This window comes from Diuraphis noxia, unplaced genomic scaffold, assembly GCF_037042655.1.
Source record: "Diuraphis noxia isolate RWA-SAM2 unplaced genomic scaffold, SU_Dnox_SAM2 contig0001, whole genome shotgun sequence".
Classification (NCBI taxonomy): domain Eukaryota; kingdom Metazoa; phylum Arthropoda; class Insecta; order Hemiptera; family Aphididae; genus Diuraphis; species Diuraphis noxia.
Window position 1 is genome coordinate 9,625,120 of NW_028301711.1, and position 21,153 is coordinate 9,646,272.

Below are 21,153 nucleotides of genomic sequence, written 5' to 3' on the forward strand. Positions count from 1 at the left end.
TAAGGAAGAGAGCAAAGACATAGATGTTAAAAAATGGTTTAAGTTTTTTCAAGCACATAATAAATATTGAAATAGAAGTGATAAGCAGATAGAATATTTTTAAAGAAACTATACATTTTGCATACAATATGAGAGGAAAATTATTACTCAAAATTTGGAAAGATTGTATAAAATTTTGATTGAAAAAATAAAGCGTTCAGTATATAATGATAGTAGATTAGAGATTGTCTTTAAATTAACTGATAAAGAAAAAAATTATTGGTAAACTGGGCTTCCATTTAAATTTCATGAAGATGTTATAGAGTTATCCAATAAGGAACAATCTATTTATAAACCTAAATTTTATGAAGAAAATTTTAAAAGCAGACATATTCAATTTGAAATTGGAAATATAACTGGAATTAAAAATTTACCAGATTTTATAGATAGTACAAAGAAATCTGTTTTTAGTCTTATTAAGAAATGGCAAATTAAACATAATGCTGTAAAAGCTCATTTATGTGTTGTTTGTACTTATGAGAAGGGTGGTATTATAGATGTTGCAGAGACAGCAGATAAATATTTGCAAACACCAAATTATGACATTTCCCCAGAATCAGATTTAGATGAAATACATAAAGAAATGAAAGATAAAATATTGTACGAACATGAATGTGTTTCTGATAATTTAAGAGGATCACAGTGGTTATTAATGTCTATTACTAGTCTTAATATAGCCATTAATAAATATAATCCCATAAAGGGTAGTTCTTATAAAGGACTTCCAACTGTTTTAACAAATAGGAAAGCAATTATAAATGTAAGAAACGAAAAAGATAATAAATGTTTTTTATGGTCAATTCTGCTAAATTATATCCAAGTAACAAAGATCCTCAAAGAGTAGAGAAATATAGAGAATATGAAAATATATTTGATAAAGTAAAAGTTGAATATCCATTGAAAGTTGATAAAATCCTTAAATTTGTAAATGATGTTAATAAATTAAATTTAGTTAAAGGTGGATTATCTATTAATACATATCACCATGATGATGAATATAAGATAAATCCCCTATCTGTAACGAAAGATGAGAAAGGAGTACATATAGATTTATTATTATTAACAGAAGAAAAAAATACACATTATTGTTTAATAAAAAATTTATGGGGATTAATTAGAAATCAAATTACAAAAGATCACAAAAGGAGATATGTTTGTAGAATGTGTTTAAATAGTTTTCAAACTGAAGAAAAATTATTAAATCATAAGAGTTACTGTGCATTGAATAAGACATCAAGATTGAAAATGCCAATTAAGTTAGAAATTATTGTTGAGTTCAAAAATTTTAATCATAAAATGAGAGTACCTTTTGTAATTTATGCAGATTTTGAAAGTGTTATAAAACAGATAAATGAGAGAAAGAAAAACTGTAGTACAGTTAAAATTCAGAAACATATTGCAATAAGTTTTGTTTATATTATTGTATATGACAATGGTGATTTTGAAAGTAAAATTTTTGAATATTTTGGTGAAGATGCCCCAAAAGCACTATATAAAAAATTAAGAGAAGATGCTATATTATATATAGCTAAAAATTATTTAGATAATATTAAGAAAATGAATGAATTAACCAATTTACAGAAAGAAGAATATAAAAATGCAACAATTTGTCATATTTGTGAAGAAAAATTAACTAGTGCACCCAGTCGTATGAAAAATATAGATATAGATATTTATAAAGTTTGTGAGAAAGTTTGAGATCATGATCACTTAACAGGTTTATATAGAGGACCTGCCCATAATTATTGTAATTTAACTTTTAAAGTTCCAAAATTTATTCCTGTTTTCTTTCATAATTTTTCAGGTTATGATTCACATTTATTAGTTAAAGAATTAGGATTGGATACCAGTGATATAGATCTTATTCCCTCAAGCGAGGAAAAATATATTTCATATTCTAAGAACATAAACTATTCTGATAATAAGGAAGTTTATCACAATATTGAACTTAGGTTCTTAGATTCTTATAGATTCCAATCTAGTTCTTTGTCTGAGTTAGCTAATAATATGAATTTATGTAATTTTAAAGTTTTAAAAAGATGGTTTGAAAAAACTATTCCTGATCATTTTAGTGAATTAGAAAGAAAATATTTATTTAGGTTATTAACAAAAAAATTAGCTTTTCCATACGATTATATGTCCTCATTAGATAAATATAAAGAGAAAAAATTACCTCCCAAAGAGTTTTTTTATAATTTATTAAACGGTGAAGATATTACCAATGGAGAGTATCATTATGCTGAAGAAATTTGGAAATATTTCAACATAAAAAATATGCAAGAATTTAATATGTTATACTTATATAATACTATAGATGTATTTTTATTAGCTGATATTATGGAATATTTTAGAGAAACTTTGTTAAATATTAGATCCAGCTTAGTATTATACTACACCCGGATTTGCTTGGAGTTGTATGTTAAAAACTACAAAACAAAAAATTGAATTAATTTGTGATTTAGATATCCTTTTAATGTTTGAAAGGGCTAAACGAGGTGGTTTATCTCAGTGTTCAAATAGATATAGTGAAGCCAATAATAAATATATGGGTAAAAAATTAAATGAAAATAAAGATTCAGTATATATACAGTATTTAGATGCTAATAACTTATATGGGTATGCTATGACAAAATATCTATCTTATGGTGGTTTTGATTGGGTAAATCCAGCATTTTTGGATGAGAATATGATTTTAGGAATGAAGGAAAAACAGGAAATAGGTTACCTTTTTGAAGTAGATTTAATTTATCCACAAGAAATTCATGAAAAACATAATGATCTACCATATTGTCCAGAAAACATACTTGATGGTAAAAAATTACCAAAATTATTAACTACACTATATGATAAAAAGAATTATGTTACTCATTATTTAAATTTACAGCAAGCTTTGAAGGCAGGTTTAAAATTAGGGAAAATTCATAATGTTGTTAAATTTAATCAGTCTGATTGGATGCGAGTATATATTGAAAAAAATATAAATTTAAGAAAGGAAGCAAAAAACATTTTTGAGATATTGTTTTATAAATTAATGAATAATTCTGTTTTTGGAAGAACAATGATGAATGTAAGAAATTTAAAAGTTTACTAAATTTAATATTAAAAATTATTTACTGTTTTAAATTTATTATAAGTTAATGCAGATTAATTTAACTTAATTTTTAATTAAAAAAAATATATATATATATATATATATGTATAAAGCTTATAAAATAGTTTCATGTTTTGTTATGATAACAGTATTGTCAGCATACATTGCGGATTGATATTTTTGTAGAATTGGGATATTATACCAACAATATTTAACAAGATTGAGCCAAGGACTAATACCTGCTTTTGTCAATAGTTGTTCGTAGGTATTAGCTAGTATCTATTTGTACTTAAAAGGTGTGATTTGTGATGAATGAGAATATTATACAGATAGGTTGGTAGTTTTAGTTTTGTTAGCATGAACACTATAGTTTTATGAGCAGCTATTGATGACTTCAACTCGGTGGTACTCGGGTAGATACACACTGGTAATTTAAAGAACAATGAGGTTGGTTCCTTTACAGAAAATGAGTTAACTTGAAAACTAAGCACACCTCAATTAGAAAATGTGTCTTAAGTGCCTAGTAATTGTAACTGTATCTTAACTTGAGATGGAACTAAAAATTATCCTAGTCCTTCATATAGAGCTATAAATCAGTTTTCTTACAAAATGATATTTCAGTTGCAACTTATAATTTGTAATGTGAGAAAAAAATATTAGAACTAAAATTGAATGATCTAGACAAAGAATTTGAAAATTTTGAACAGTCAAAGGTAAAAAAGCAACAATACATTGACAAGACTCAATCGGAAAGAAGATAACTTAGGGCCAATTATGATAAATACCTACTCAAAACAAAACAAATTACCTTAAAACTTACTGAAGGAATAAATTAAGTCAGAGAAACAAGGGAAAACTCCATGAAAAAAATTTCAAAATTTGAAAGATCTTTTTGAAAAAGTTATAGGACAAAATAATCATAAACACTATTTGTATGAAATGGAATTGAAGAAGGGTAAATGTCATCTAGTCTTGAGAGATGGAAAGAAGAATTTATTCTTATAAGTGCTTTATTTGAACATAGATATTTAAAATATTTATGAAGTCATCGATAAATCTACTAAACTTGGTACAATAGCACTTAAATACTGCATTAACTATATTCGATTGAAAGTATTTGAATCTTTTAAATTGGTACTGAAATTACACAAGCTTAAAGTCAAGATTGAAATTAATCCACAACAACAAACATATATTGTAATTTCAATGTTTGATAACATAAGTACTTTGTGTGCATCTGGTGTTGAACGGAAATTTGTTACAGCTACTATGGTTTTATTATTTTAGAGCAGGGGTCGGGAACCTGCGGCTTTTAACTAGCAACCTGCGGCTTTTTGGATAGTTATCAATATATCGATGTCCGTAAAATATAAATTATATTATATTTGTATAAACAATAATAATAATAATAATATAAATATAAATAATAATGAATTAATGAAATAAAGTTTTTCCATATTTTCTAAATTTAAGACGTATTATTATGTTTTTATTGCCTACTAAAAAAAGGTTGTTCAAACATGTAGTGTGGCTCTTGGATATCATAATTCATAGTTTTGTATTTTTTTGAAAAAATGGCTCTTTCCTACGAAAACGTGCAAACGCCATTTTACTCCATTGATGAATATGAGATACTTATATATGGTTAATGTAAATCAATTCTATTCCATACAACTAGTGTTTATGAATAGTTTCTCTTATAACTTTTTTAATAAGCTCTTCTTGCTGATTATCTGATTAGCAATTTTTTGATTTATAAAATGAAATTGTATAAATGTATAAAGTTATCTGGGCCAAATATATCAACTAGAAGCAAAAAAATTTTTTTTTCTCTAAAAAACGATGATTGCTTAAAACAGTAATATTCCATGAGACTTTATAATAATAGGCTGTATGTTAAAAATTGCTTCATTTGATTTGTATAATGTACTAATATATACAATTTATACATGATAAAATATAGTAAGGCGCAGAGAAGTGTAACACTTTTAATTTCATAAAACATGAAATAAATATCCATTTCTACCTGAATATGGAGTTTCTAGATGCAGTTTTTTTATGATTATGATGACGAAAGATTAAGAGTAGATACTAAAGAATAATATTCAAAATAATGAATATTTTTAAGTAATAAAATACACGAAACTATTGAAATGTTGTCATTCAGGACGCACACTCAAATCGGAGAGTATTTTTGACAAGATTGCATTCACAGACCATATCCATAGAAACGATACCTATATCCAAAATGCTTATGTGAGTAGAAGGTAGGACTATATAAGAGACCCTCAAAACTGCCTGTATCCAACCGTGATTTGACCTAGTACATTATAGTGGCTTCAAAACATTCTGTTTTCTAAAATCAATATTTGGACTAAGGTTGATTCGAACAGTAGTTATTTGGACTTAGAAAACAAACAAATAAATATTTTCTTACTCCATTAATATTTTACCGAGCAAATTAGACAAAAACAATGTTACAATTTATGTTATAAATGTATGTGTTCAATTTAAACATTTAATAAACAATTTGACAACAAATATCAACCCTCATCTTTTTCCTAGTACACAACACTTGTAGGCAACAAGATCACTGCATTATAATAATATTTTATTCATTTGAATTACCTATGTTATAACATTCTATTAGGTCTTGTAATACAAAAGAGTATAACTAAATAAATATAAAAATTTGTTTAAAGCAAAAAATTGCAATAAATTTAAATAGTGTTGATTGCTGGACCCAAAAATAATGGAATGAATAATGAACAAAATGAGCGTCCAAGACGTATGATGTCACACGCCAATGAGGACCCCTCCTTTGATAATGATTTGTTTTAATGCTTTTTTGTTTATAATTTATGTTTTAATTTACAGTTATACAACTACTAAGAAAATTTGTTTTGAGAATGAAAATTGGTGCAATAAGCTACGATACGTTGAAATAAGAATGAGATGTTTTTAACAAAAATATGATAGTTGCCAGGCTTTATCTAAAGTTAATAAAAAGAATATTTGAATATCATTTTAAAATATAAAAAAAGTGAAGGATACTACAGGGAAAAATTAAAAACTAATTAGGTAAACAATATTAAGCTTAGATTGATACTATTTCTGAAAATAAATTTGATATCTGTAATAGATTGAATTATAATGAATATAATGTATAGAGAGTGACATTTTTACTAGAAAAGATTAGTATAACGAATAAATTCGTTACTAATACGTTAGTTCAAGACATAAATTTGGTTATGTAAGCATATACTTAAGTCCAATATCATTATATATATTATATATAATTATAATAGTCATTATAATTCAATGTATTACAGATTCTATTACCGTCCTTACCCACATACATTGTATCCGTTATATAAACACATAAATTGTACTTTTGAATAATTAATTTAATTAGTTTTAGGGGAAATGATCTAAAGGGGATCATTGTGAAAATACATTTTTTATATCAATATCCAATAACATGTGTATAGTAGGAAATGGAGTTACAATTAAACTACTTATGGAACAACTTCTGGGACTCAACTATGATATATGGCCCAACAATAATTAATAAAATTTTAATTTAAAAAAAATCCATTTACTATGATATAATCTATTAGTTAAAAATATGATGAATATAAACTATAAAAAGCAACTTAAAACTACATTAGAAAAATCTATAAATATATCTTTGATTATCATAAATTCTATGACACTAAAAAAAAAAAAAAAAAAAAATACAGACTTGAATAAAATTAACTAAATAATCATTTGAAAAAAATATTCAGCTTTAAACATCAGCAGGATTGGTTGAAGAAGTCAATGAAAAATCATTATCTGAATTATCGTCATATCGACCTGGATTAAAGTAAAAGTGTTTGTTAAAACCTCTACATGACCATTCTACTGTTTGAAACCCATGCTGAACAGTGATGAGTTGATCTAATTCAATGTCCACCTAAAGAGCATGAAAAACAGATGTTATTCTTGTTATGATAATATTGATGTAAACAATGTTTAAATGTGAAATATATTATTTACCAAACACATCATTCTAGACAATTCAGTATTATAGGCATTTTCACGAAATACTTTACACACTGATTGTATGAACAATGACCCATCTATTGGATCACGTATTGCAGTACACCCTAGGAAAAAAAATATGCCATTAAATGAACTATATATGTATAAGGAAGTAATACAATTATGATAATTAATGATTATATTACTCCAACTACATTTAAAATAAATATGATTTACCAGGAAGAGTGGCATATGCTATGAATACATCTTCATAACGTATGTCAGTAATTGTTCCAATTGGGAACACATCAGCACCATAATTGAGATTATTTTCACCATTACAGTATTTCCAACCAAAATCATTATTTTGTCCTCTAAAGTAAAAAAGAAGTATTTATTGTATAAACCAAAAATTCAAAAATGTATGTACATCTTACCGACACGCATCAATAAAAAATAACATTGGGATGTTTCCAGATAATTTTTTGTGTATGAATTGTTCGATCATCCAGTTAGTATTTATCGTAATCCCATCTTCAGTCAATATGTCTGATGATATGGATGAATCTTTCGTCACTTCATCATGACACATTATAAAAACAATTACAGAATTAGCTTTTTCACTATGGCATATATTCATGAACTCATTGATAACATTTTTAATATCCTACAAACAAAAAACAATTCAAAAGTTAATGTTTTGCAAGATATGTATTTCTACGTTTCATATAAATATATATTTGCTCATTTACTTTAGCAGTTAAGTTTTCTTTTGAGTGAATAACAAATCCAAGATATTTAAATAATTTATTTAAGTTTGCCATATCAACATCTAATTCCGTTCTTTCACCTTTTAGGTTATTAATATTTAAAATCAATGCATGGCCCTTCGGATTTGATATCATTGGATAAACCTATAACAGTTAATTAACAATGATGCTATGTCTTAACAATTAACATAAGTATTAAAATAAACATACACGAATTGGTAACTTGTCTGCATAATTTAAAATAATTTTGTGGTCAGGGTGAATTTTTACATATGAGTCATCATGTTCTAACATGGCTTTTTCATAAGTTGTGTCTAATTGTTTAATTGAACTTATTTTTTTTTCCTCTTCTTCGCTGAAATATGTCAATAAATTATAAAATAATGGATATTATTATAAAAGTATAAAATTATAAAATTTTAATGAACATAAATATAAGTATGGTAAACTTAAATAATCGATACTAAATAATTTATTGGAAAACTTTTACTTAAATACCATTCACAAGGAATATAATTTTCTTAAATAATGAACATTAAAAAAAATAAAAATATTTGAAAAATTATTTCCTGAAATGTATTAGATAAATAAATTATATTTTAGTGGTTAATATTAAGCTCAGAGTAGAAATAGTATACTTCTATAAATGTACTATAATACACTTTATTATATTATTATAATTCAATAAAAAACATTATTAGTTTTTGAAATAATTAGTGATTTAAGCTAAAATCCTTAACGGTCTATATAGATATGTCATACTTATTGAAATTCTTGAGTTAGGTAATAAACGTTGAAACATAGTCTCACAAAAACATATTTACCAAGTCTACACACATTTGTACACTCATTGTCATATATTATATATTAATTAATAGTTATCACTTATTATAATATTTTTATTCATTCATATAATTACTTAATTGAATTTTATTTGATAGGTTATTAATTTTATTATCGTTTAGTAAAGTTGTGACTATTAGGTAAACAAATACAAAACAATTATTATTTTGATGAATTTGATCATTGATTAAAGTATTAATTATATAAATAGGTACTTACAGCAATTTATTTTAATACACATATTTATTTAAAACTGTAAAATGCAATTAATATATTATTGTTATGTTTAAAAAAAGGTAAAATTTTTAATTTGAAAACTTGAAAACTGGGCCCAGGATTATATTTTATATTAGAAATAAATTATTTTCTTTTGATTAAATATATAAATAAATGTTTAACATAAGTAAGAATATCTAGTAGGAAGTACCTTGTTTTGGAGGATGTTAAAATTTCGCAAGCCTTAAAGTTATTTGTTTCTTCTAATACTCTGCACAAAGCTGCAAATGCTTCTGGCCCCCGTCCTTGAATTAATTCATACAATTTTGTTTTTTTGATTGTTTCTTCTTGATCTTCCTGACCTTCCTCATCTTCCTATAAAACATTTGTAAATCATATATAATACACGGAACAACAATACAATTAAGATTAAACATCTTACTAAAATATAATTCTTCATCCATTCATTGATGATATTCTTTTCTAACAAATTATTAACAATAGTTTGTAAATCAGAAGTAACAGCTATTAAATCTGCCATGCAATTGTTAATCAATTTTCGATGATATTGTTCCATTTTAAATTTTGAGTGATAAATTGTTATTGAACAAATCCAATAAAGGTATATACTCAAAATTAAGTAGAACACTAATGTATTGTTATCTTGGTAGGTGATTTTTAATAACACTAGAAAAAAAAAATTGTTAATCTACAGTACCTATTGAATAACGTACTTGACTCGAATGAAGAAATTGATTATCTTTATAAAAAATGTAAGGATTTTACAAAACATTAGTGATGGTTGTGTCATAAATGTAGGAGGATTCAAAATATATTATTATTTCAAAGATAATGTTTAAAAAGTCAAATTTTTATGATTTTAAATTACAATATAAGGATTTAAATTAATTACAAATAAATAAAGTATAAAATTATGTACTTACACTTAAGTTAAGTTAGGCGCTTTATGAAATCTGGTCTGGGCTATTTTATTTCAGGCCAATGCTGTACACGAGTCTGATAGTAAATATATATAAAATATCAATTAGCAGTCATTTTATAAATTATAAACATTTTAATAGTTACTTGTAACTAACTGATGAGCGTTAGCTGTTTGTAGCTAAATATTTTAAGAATTAAATATCCTTAGGTACATGAGGTTTAATGCACGATGAAAAAACTTGTTACTTCGTCTTGGATTAATGATATTAAATGGGCAACAAATTGTACTCCGGATCAGTGTTAACATAATAAAAAATCTTAATCACGCTTTTAGGATATTATAGTTACATTCAAACCTATATCATATTTTTAAATTTAAATTACTTCCAACTGCGCAACATTTTTAGTTTTATTTAATAAATGAATTTTCGTGTTTAGAATAAACTATTAGGTATACGATTCCGGACCTAATGTACAATAAAATTAGGTTATAAATATTAGGTATATCAATTGATATTGTATAAAGCATGATGGCTACACTGATCGGGGATAATAGCTTTGTTGCCGATAGAAAACGTACTGCACTTGTCTGTACTTATTGTTAGTTATTTTTTTGTCATGGACTAAAATATATTGGTGTGTCATCGTCATGGCAAGTAATTGGTGGTGAGGTTGGCGATTTGCAAATGTCTCTTTTTCTTCCATAAAATCATTTGTGCGGTATAAGTCGTGCTGACGTGGATTAAGAGAAGAGCTAAGGGATTACAATTACAGCTATTGGCGGCCATTGTATTTTTCTGTCCTTGGATTGTTATGTATCAAGCAGTCGTCCAAATACCTACCTCATTTTCTGCGATATTACAGTGTTTGTAACGTTCACGTTCTTTGAAAAGATTTTTATTATAAATCGTTTGAATACAAGTTAAAAATCGTGGAAATTATTAGTTAATAATATCTGGTAATAATTTTTGTTATGGATGCGTAGTACATATATTAAAATTTTAATCATCTTTCAGGAGAAGTTCATTTTATGTGGTGTTGTGTTCCTGTTACTGTAATACAATTATGTAAGTTGAACATTTTATTAATTTCTAATCGGCTATCGTTACCACTGGTTTTAATATACAAATAGACAGCCCACACACTGCAGTGGCGTGCAGATCCCTTTTTTCATGTGGGGCAAAGCTAATTTTTTTACACCCACCAACCACCTAAAACTAAGAGTTACAACTTACAAATAAAATATGTTTTATTACGGGTCTCTATATAGTTATATGAAAAGACAATATTTATTAAATAAAAAAACCCCACACCCACTCCACTTTCAAGTGGGGCCTAGGCCCCATTTGTGTCTTGTTTGCACGCCAATGGCCCACAGTTCAGATAAATATGGAAACCTATTAATTAATAGCGTAATGTGTCAATAAATAGCGTTTAGAGTCATAGGCGTCAGCAGAAGTTTTTCTAGGGTGATGGGCATAATTAGAATTTGAGAAAATTCTCGAATTTTCTTTACTATTTGTCAATTCAAACAATTTCCAAAAATCGTGGCTGGGGATAAATGGCTCCAGCGTATCTCCCTTCGGGCGCCAATGTCTAGTCAAAATAATAATTACTACCTATCAGTAGCTTATATAGAAATAATTTTTGGGGTGGGCTATTAATATATAGCGACTAACAATAATTATCTAGCACCTAGAAACTACAATATAGTTAACAGTTAAGACTGTAATTTCGGGAGGGGCTGCAGCCCACAAGCCCCCTCTACCACCCCATATACGCCCCTGCTACCTATCAAATTCAGATAGTGTTGAAGAATGGTCCTGAGATGAGGAAATATATTATACAGTTTATTATTTTATTACACGAACAAAATATACCTTATACTGTTTCATTCCTATCTCTAGTCTACTTTAATTAAATATTATCCTACACATTAAAGTGAGAGATCAGTAGTTACAATTAATTAAAACCATGAAATAATTGCTATTCACTTAATTTTGATTTTATTTATTAAACAGTCAACGTCAAAATTATAGGCATTTTATAATTTGCATTACGAATGAAAACTTATATTAATTTGAGTATGGTTATTGTTAAATTATAAAAATTATACTTTTATTAATAATTAATGGTATGATTCTCAGCATTAGTTTTCCAAAAGAAAAATGTTATATTTTGTTTCTCATAGTTAAATAGTAGTAATAGTTGTTATATATTTTTGAAATTTCATTTGGATATCTAGATATATGAACAATCAATACTTATCAATTCTAATAATATTTGTCATATAATATGCAGTATCAAACCTTTTTTAAATATTTTAAGATTCGACAAATTTTGATTTTTTATATTTCTAGATTTCAGATTGAAATCTCTAAGTAGTTAACAATAAATTGATAAAATGCATCGAAACTAATTTCATATGTTGTTCACACTCTAAATTAATCTTATAATATTAATCTATACATTTTTGATTATTTATTATTTAATTGTTAGTCTTTTTAATATGTTTAATTACAGATATTTTGGATAGGATTTTGTTGTCATTCTAAAACACTCAAAAAATTGAATTGTAGAAACTTTTGAACCAAAGTGACCTGGATATGTGTCTTATGCTCAACAAAATATTAATTAGTACTTATTACCTACTGAACTAAATAATTAGGATAGCAGTTAACATGTAATTTCGATAAAAATCCCCTTTTACATCAAATGTATTAATAGTCTGTCTTCAGAAATAGCATATTTGTCAGGATTTGAATTATATAGCGATTTCCTATTAAAACAACCAAAACAGACCTTATGACGCTCATAAAAAAATAATTTGACTCTCCAATAAACTTTTTATCTCTCAATGGTAGAAAAACTTAAAAAGAAAATTTTGTATGAATTTCTAACTCAAAACAGTTTTCAATTTTTTGTGTATTTGACAAAGTTTGTCAACATTTAATCTGTAAACGCTCATAAAGTCATATTTAATTTAAGTTCAAATTTTTTTTTTTTTTAGTAAAGAACACTAATAAAAACTTATGAGGGAAATATTATTTTAAATTTTCAAGTTGTTTAACCCGGCACAAGCAATTTTACTGTAAAAAATAAAAAATAAAAACACCCCAACATAATATCGACATTGCTCCTCTCAGAATTTGAATTTATATAAGTAGTTAAAATTTAATGCAAAACATAAATTGTCTATAAATATATCAGAAATATTCAAATATTCAATGACGAAAAATTGTTCTATAAATAAAATAATATTTACTAATGCTTGGATCAATGTTCCCAATCAATATTCTGCATCAAATTTTTATTCAATATCATATTAAATATTATTTTTATTGAAATATATTTAATTATTCAAAACATTTAGAACATGGATTCGTATTTGCATTGCAAGATTGCCGAACTTCAACAAGAATATGCAGAAAACGAAAAGCTTTTTGAATTAGAAAAATTCAATAGAAAATATGAAATTACGTTGAATAAAAAAAATATTAAAAAACTCAAAATTCAAAAAAAAAATTCAACAGATATTCAGCAATTAAACACAGAGATAATGGATTTAAAGAAAAAAAAAAATGATATAATTGAAAAATATAATTATCTTGATAATATTGGAAGAAAATGTCAGAACCGTATATTTATAAAAGTTCATGAACTTTATGAAGAGCTAGATAAACTTAATATGTAACATTGTTATGGTTAATTTTTAATCATTTATGTTTATGGCTAGGTTTTTATGATTATTGTTTATTAATTTTTTTTTTATATTTCAACTTAAACTGAATAAATGATTCCATTAATTATATTGTGAATACAAATTTGTTTACAAATAATTGTATTAAATTTTAGTCTAGCCATAATAATACTATTTTTGAAAAATGTGATGATTAAAAATAAAGACTATTTCTTGATATCTTAGTTGATGCTGTTATTATTAATTTATTGTACCTTCCTACAGACATGGTAAAAAATATTAATATATTTGCTTAATTTAATTGATTATATAAATGATAAAAAGTTAATTGTTTATTTATCTAAACAAAACCTAATTAATTCAAAGTAAAATAAAAATGTTTTCATTAAAAAATCAAATTGACAATTTTTATTGCATATTTGATTGATTTTTACTTCATTATTACTAAATAATATTTATATAATATATATATATATATATATATATCTTTAGAATATACTTATAGTTTTTTGTTATATAAATCACACCAACTACTGGGTAAGGTAGTACTAATATCTTAGGTAAATTCATAGGTACTAATATCTTCTTACACATACCTAAATAAAAAATATAAATATAAATATATTTTGTTTATATTAGAAAAAAAGTTTACTAAATTTAATATTAAAAATTATTTACTGTTTTAAATTTATTATAAGTTAATGCAGATTAATTTAACTTAATTTTTAATTAAAAAAAAAAAAATATATATATATATATATATATGTATAAAGCTTATAAAATAGTTTCATGTTTTGTTATGATAACAGTATTGTCAGCATACATTGCGGATTGATATTTTTGTAGAATTGGGATATTATACCAACAATATTTAACAAGATTGAGCCAAGGACTAATACCTGCTTTTGTCAATAGTTGTTCGTAGGTATTAGCTAGTATCTATTTGTACTTAAAAGGTGTGATTTGTGATGAATGAGAATATTATACAGATAGGTTGGTAGTTTTAGTTTTGTTAGCATGAACACTATAGTTTTATGAGCAGCTATTGATGACTTCAACTCGGTGGTACTCGGGTAGATACACACTGGTAATTTAAAGAACAATGAGGTTGGTTCCTTTACAGAAAATGAGTTAACTTGAAAACTAAGCACACCTCAATTAGAAAATGTGTCTTAAGTGCCTAGTAATTGTAACTGTATCTTAACTTGAGATGGAACTAAAAATTATCCTAGTCCTTCATATAGAGCTATAAATCAGTTTTCTTACAAAATGATATTTCAGTTGCAACTTATAATTTGTAATGTGAGAAAAAAATATTAGAACTAAAATTGAATGATCTAGACAAAGAATTTGAAAATTTTGAACAGTCAAAGGTAAAAAAGCAACAATACATTGACAAGACTCAATCGGAAAGAAGATAACTTAGGGCCAATTATGATAAATACCTACTCAAAACAAAACAAATTACCTTAAAACTTACTGAAGGAATAAATTAAGTCAGAGAAACAAGGGAAAACTCCATGAAAAAAATTTCAAAATTTGAAAGATCTTTTTGAAAAAGTTATAGGACAAAATAATCATAAACACTATTTGTATGAAATGGAATTGAAGAAGGGTAAATGTCATCTAGTCTTGAGAGATGGAAAGAAGAATTTATTCTTATAAGTGCTTTATTTGAACATAGATATTTAAAATATTTATGAAGTCATCGATAAATCTACTAAACTTGGTACAATAGCACTTAAATACTGCATTAACTATATTCGATTGAAAGTATTTGAATCTTTTAAATTGGTACTGAAATTACACAAGCTTAAAGTCAAGATTGAAGTTAATCCACAACAACAAACATATATTGTAATTTCAATGTTTGATAACATAAGTACTTTGTGTGCATCTGGTGTTGAACGGAAATTTGTTACAGCTACTATGGTTTTATTATTTTAGAGCAGGGGTCGGGAACCTGCGGCTTTTAACTAGCAACCTGCGGCTTTTTGGATAGTTATCAATATATCGATGTCCGTAAAATATAAATTATATTATATTTGTATAAACAATAATAATAATAATAATATAAATATAAATAATAATGAATTAATGAAATAAAGTTTTTCCATATTTTCTAAATTTAAGACGTATTATTATGTTTTTATTGCCTACTAAAAAAAGGTTGTTCAAACATGTAGTGTGGCTCTTGGATATCATAATTCATAGTTTTGTATTTTTTTGAAAAAATGGCTCTTTCCTACGAAAACGTGCAAACGCCATTTTACTCCATTGATGAATATGAGATACTTATATATGGTTAATGTAAATCAATTCTATTCCATACAACTAGTGTTTATGAATAGTTTCTCTTATAACTTTTTTAATAAGCTCTTCTTGCTGATTATCTGATTAGCAATTTTTTGATTTATAAAATGAAATTGTATAAATGTATAAAGTTATCTGGGCCAAATATATCAACTAGAAGCAAAAAAATTTTTTTTTCTCTAAAAAACGATGATTGCTTAAAACAGTAATATTCCATGAGACTTTATAATAATAGGCTGTATGTTAAAAATTGCTTCATTTGATTTGTATAATGTACTAATATATACAATTTATACATGATAAAATATAGTAAGGCGCAGAGAAGTGTAACACTTTTAATTTCATAAAACATGAAATAAATATCCATTTCTACCTGAATATGGAGTTTCTAGATGCAGTTTTTTTATGATTATGATGACGAAAGATTAAGAGTAGATACTAAAGAATAATATTCAAAATAATGAATATTTTTAAGTAATAAAATACACGAGACTATTGAAATGTTGTCATTCAGGACGCACACTCAAATCGGAGAGTATTTTTGACAAGATTGCATTCACAGACCATATCCATAGAAACGATACCTATATCCAAAATGCTTATGTGAGTAGAATATAGTCCTACTATATAAGAGACCCTCAAAACTGCCTGTATCCAACCGTGATTTGACCTAGTACATTATAGTGGCTTCAAGACATTCTGTTTTCTAAAATCAATATTTGGACTAAGGTTGATTCGAACAGTAGTTATTTGGACTTAGAAAACAGACAAATAAATATTTTCTTACTCCATTAATATTTTACCGAGCAAATTAGACAAAAACAATGTTACAATTTATGTTATAAATGTATGTGTTCAATTTAAACATTTAATAAACAATTTTACAACAAATATCAACCCTCATCTTTTTCCTAGTACACAACACTTGTAGGCAACAAGATCACTGCATTATAATAATATTTTATTCATTTGAATTACCTATGTTATAACATTCTATTAGGTCTTGTAATACAAAAGAGTATAACTAAATAAATATAAAAATTTGTTTAAAGCAAAAAATTGCAATAAATTTAAATAGTGTTGATTGCTGGACCCAAAAATAATGGAATGAATAATGAACAAAATGAGCGTCCAAGACGTATGATGTCACACGCCAATGAGGACCCCTCCTTTGATAATGATTTGTTTTAATGCTTTTTTGTTTATAATTTATGTTTTAATTTACAGTTATACAACTACTAAGAAAATTTGTTTTGAGAATGAAAATTGGTGCAATAAGCTACGATACGTTGAAATAAGAATGAGATGTTTTTAACAAAAATATGATAGTTGCCAGGCTTTATCTAAAGTTAATAAAAAGAATATTTGAATATCATTTTAAAATATAAAAAAAGTGAAGGATACTACAGGGAAAAATTAAAAACTAATTAGGTAAACAATATTAAGCTTAGATTGATACTATTTCTGAAAATAAATTTGATATCTGTAATAGATTGAATTATAATGAATATAATGTATAGAGAGTGACATTTTTACTAGAAAAGATTAGTATAACGAATAAATTCGTTACTAATACGTTAGTTCAAGACATAAATTTGGTTATGTAAGCATATACTTAAGTCCAATATAATTATATATATTATATATAATTATAATAGTCATTATAATTCAATGTATTACAGATTCTATTACCGTCCTTACCCACATACATTGTATCCGTTATATAAACACATAAATTGTACTTTTGAATAATTAATTTAATTAGTTTTAGGGGAAATGATCTAAAGGGGATCATTGTGAAAATACATTTTTTATTTTCATGGTCCTCTTAATCTAATATTTTTTGGCATCAATATCCAATAACATGTGTATAGTAGGAAATGGAGTTACAATTAAACTACTTATGGAACAACTTCTGGGACTCAACTATGATATATGGCCCAACAATAATTAATAAAATTTTAATTAAAAAAAAATCCATTTACTATGATATAATCTATTAGTTAAAAATATGATGAATATAAACTATAAAAAGCAACTTAAAACTACATTAGAAAAATCTATAAATATATCTTTGATTATCATAAATTCTATGACACTAAAAAAAAAAAAAAAAAAAAATACAGACTTGAATAAAATTAACTAAATAATCATTTGAAAAAAATATTCAGCTTTAAACATCAGCAGGATTGGTTGAAGAAGTCAATGAAAAATCATTATCTGAATTATCGTCATATCGACCTGGATTAAAGTAAAAGTGTTTGTTAAAACCTCTACATGACCATTCTACTGTTTGAAACCCATGCTGAACAGTGATGAGTTGATCTAATTCAATGTCCACCTAAAGAGCATGAAAAACAGATGTTATTCTTGTTATGATAATATTGATGTAAACAATGTTTAAATGTGAAATATATTATTTACCAAACACATCATTCTAGACAATTCAGTATTATAGGCATTTTCACGAAATACTTTACACACTGATTGTATGAACAATGACCCATCTATTGGATCACGTATTGCAGTACACCCTAGGAAAAAAAATATGCCATTAAATGAACTATATATGTATAAGGAAGTAATACAATTATGATAATTAATGATTATATTACTCCAACTACATTTAAAATAAATATGATTTACCAGGAAGAGTGGCATATGCTATGAATACATCTTCATAACGTATGTCAGTAATTGTTCCAATTGGGAACACATCAGCACCATAATTGAGATTATTTTCACCATTACAGTATTTCCAACCAAAATCATTATTTTGTCCTCTAAAGTAAAAAAGAAGTATTTATTGTATAAACCAAAAATTCAAAAATGTATGTACATCTTACCGACACGCATCAATAAAAAATAACATTGGGATGTTTCCAGATAATTTTTTGTGTATGAATTGTTCGATCATCCAGTTAGTATTTATCGTAATCCCATCTTCAGTCAATATGTCTGATGATATGGATGAGTCTTTCGTCACTTCATCATGACACATTATAAAAACAATTACAGAATTAGCTTTTTCACTATGGCATATATTCATGAACTCATTGATAACATTTTTAATATCCTACAAACAAAAAAACAATTCAAAAGTTAATGTTTTGCAAGATATGTATTTCTACGTTTCATATAAATATATATTTGCTCATTTACTTTAGCAGTTAAGTTTTCTTTTGAGTGAATAACAAATCCAAGATATTTAAATAATTTATTTAAGTTTGCCATATCAACATCTAATTCCGTTCTTTCACCTTTTAGGTTATTAATATTTAAAATCAATGCATGGCCCTTCGGATTTGATATCATTGGATAAACCTATAACAATTAATTAATAATGATGCTATGTCTTAACAATTAACATAAGTATTAAAATAAACAAACATGAATTGGTAACTTGTCTGCATAATTTAAAATAATTTTGTGGTCAGGGTGAATTTTTACATATGAGTCATCATGTTCTAACATGGCTTTTTCATAAGTTGTGTCTAATTGTTTAATTGAACTTATTTTTTTTTCCTCTTCTTCGCTGAAATATGTCAATAAATTATAAAATAATGGATATTATTATAAAAGTATAAAATTATAAAATTTTAATGAACATAAATATAAGTATGGTAAACTTATATAATCGATACTAAATAATTTATTGGAAAACTTTTACTTAAATACCATTCACAAGGAATATAATTTTCTTAAATAATGAACATTAAAAAAAATAAAAATATTTGAAAAATTATTTCCTGAAATGTATTAGATAAATAAATTATATTTTAGTGGTTAATATTAAGCTCAGAGTAGAAATAGTATACTTCTATAAATGTACTATAATACACTTTATTATATTATTATAATTCAATAAAAAACATTATTAGTTTTTGAAATAATTAGTGATTTAAGCTAAAATCCTTAACGGTCTATATAGATATGTCATACTTATTGAAATTCTTGAGTTAGGTAATAAACGTTGAAACATAGTCTCACAAAAACATATTTACCAAGTCTACACACATTTGTACACTCATTGTCATATATTATATATTAATTAATAGTTATCACTTATTATAATATTTTTATTCATTCATATAATTACTTAATTGAATTTTATTTGATAGGTTATTAATTTTATTATCGTTTAGTAAAGTTGTGACTATTAGGTAAACAAATACAAAACAATTATTATTTTGATGAATTTGATCATTGATTAAAGTATTAATTATATAAATAGGTACTTACAGCAATTTATTTTAATACACATATTTATTTAAAACTGTAAAATGCAATTAATATATTATTGTTATGTTTAAAAAAAGGTAAAATTTTTAATTTGAAAACTTGAAAACTGGGCCCAGGATTATATTTTATATTAGAAATAAATTATTTTCTTTTGATTAAATATATAAATAAATGTTTAACATAAGTAAGAATATCTAGTAGGAAGTACCTTGTTTTGGAGGATGTTAAAATTTCGCAAGCCTTAAAGTTATTTGTTTCTTCTAATACTCTGCACAAAGCTGCAAATGCTTCTGGCCCCCGTCCTTGAATTAATTCATACAATTTTGTTTTTTTGATTGTTTCTTCTTGATCTTCCTGACCTTCCTCATCTTCCTATAAAACATTTGTAAATCATATATAATACACGGAACAACAATACAATTAAGATTAAACATCTTACTAAAATATAATTCTTCATCCATTCATTGATGATATTCTTTTCTAACAAATTATTAACAATAGTTTGTAAATCAGAAGTAACAGCTATTAAATCTGCCATGCAATTGTTAATCAATTTTCGATGATATTGTTCCATTTTAAATTTTGAGTGATAAATTGTTATTGAACAAATCCAATAAAGGTATATACTCAAAATTAAGTAGAACACTAATGTATTGTTATCTTGGTAGGTGATTTTTAATAACACTAGAAAAAAAAAATTGTTAATCTACAGTACCTATTGAATAACGTACTTGACTCGAATGAAGAAATTGATTATCTTTATAAAAAATGTAAGGATTTTACAAAACATTAGTGATGGTTGTGTCATAAATGTAGGAGGATTCAAAATATATTATTATTTCAAAGATAATGTTTAAAAAGTCAAATTTTTATGATTTTAAATTACAATATAAGGATTTAAATTAATTACAAATAAATAAAGTATAAAATTATGTACTTACACTTAAGTTAAGTTAGGCGCTTTATGAAAT

The 21,153-nt window shown here is 25.3% G+C and overlaps 3 protein-coding genes across 3 annotated transcripts; 1 reads left to right on the forward strand and 2 right to left on the reverse strand.

Annotated features, from left to right (window-relative positions):
* Window positions 1-1,200: 1,200 nt before the first annotated feature.
* On the forward strand, window positions 1,201-4,417 carry LOC149059507 (uncharacterized). Its single transcript, XM_089224644.1, has 7 exons — window positions 1,201-1,486; window positions 1,583-1,723; window positions 1,844-2,245; window positions 2,354-2,453; window positions 2,524-2,998; window positions 3,094-3,106; window positions 4,176-4,417. Exons 1-7 carry the CDS (start codon window positions 1,201-1,203, stop codon window positions 4,415-4,417), a joined length of 1,659 nt encoding a protein of 552 aa, XP_089080770.1.
* A 2,289-nt stretch (window positions 4,418-6,706) lies between these two features.
* On the reverse strand, window positions 6,707-10,854 carry LOC149059508 (caspase-3-like). Its single transcript, XM_089217834.1, has 10 exons — window positions 10,072-10,854; window positions 9,930-10,002; window positions 9,428-9,672; window positions 9,197-9,360; window positions 8,137-8,281; window positions 7,909-8,070; window positions 7,594-7,823; window positions 7,394-7,530; window positions 7,172-7,281; window positions 6,707-7,088 (listed from the first exon to the last, which is right to left on the reverse strand). The coding sequence occupies exons 3-10, from the start codon at window positions 9,560-9,562 to the stop codon at window positions 6,921-6,923; spliced, it is 1,251 nt and encodes a 416-aa protein (XP_089073960.1). The 5' UTR covers window positions 9,563-9,672; window positions 9,930-10,002; window positions 10,072-10,854; the 3' UTR covers window positions 6,707-6,920.
* Window positions 10,855-17,914: 7,060 nt separating this feature from the next.
* On the reverse strand, window positions 17,915-21,153 carry LOC149059509 (caspase-3-like). Its single transcript, XM_089216074.1, has 9 exons — window positions 21,124-21,153; window positions 20,622-20,866; window positions 20,391-20,554; window positions 19,331-19,475; window positions 19,103-19,264; window positions 18,787-19,016; window positions 18,587-18,723; window positions 18,365-18,474; window positions 17,915-18,281 (listed from the first exon to the last, which is right to left on the reverse strand). The coding sequence occupies exons 2-9, from the start codon at window positions 20,754-20,756 to the stop codon at window positions 18,114-18,116; spliced, it is 1,251 nt and encodes a 416-aa protein (XP_089072200.1). The 5' UTR covers window positions 20,757-20,866; window positions 21,124-21,153; the 3' UTR covers window positions 17,915-18,113.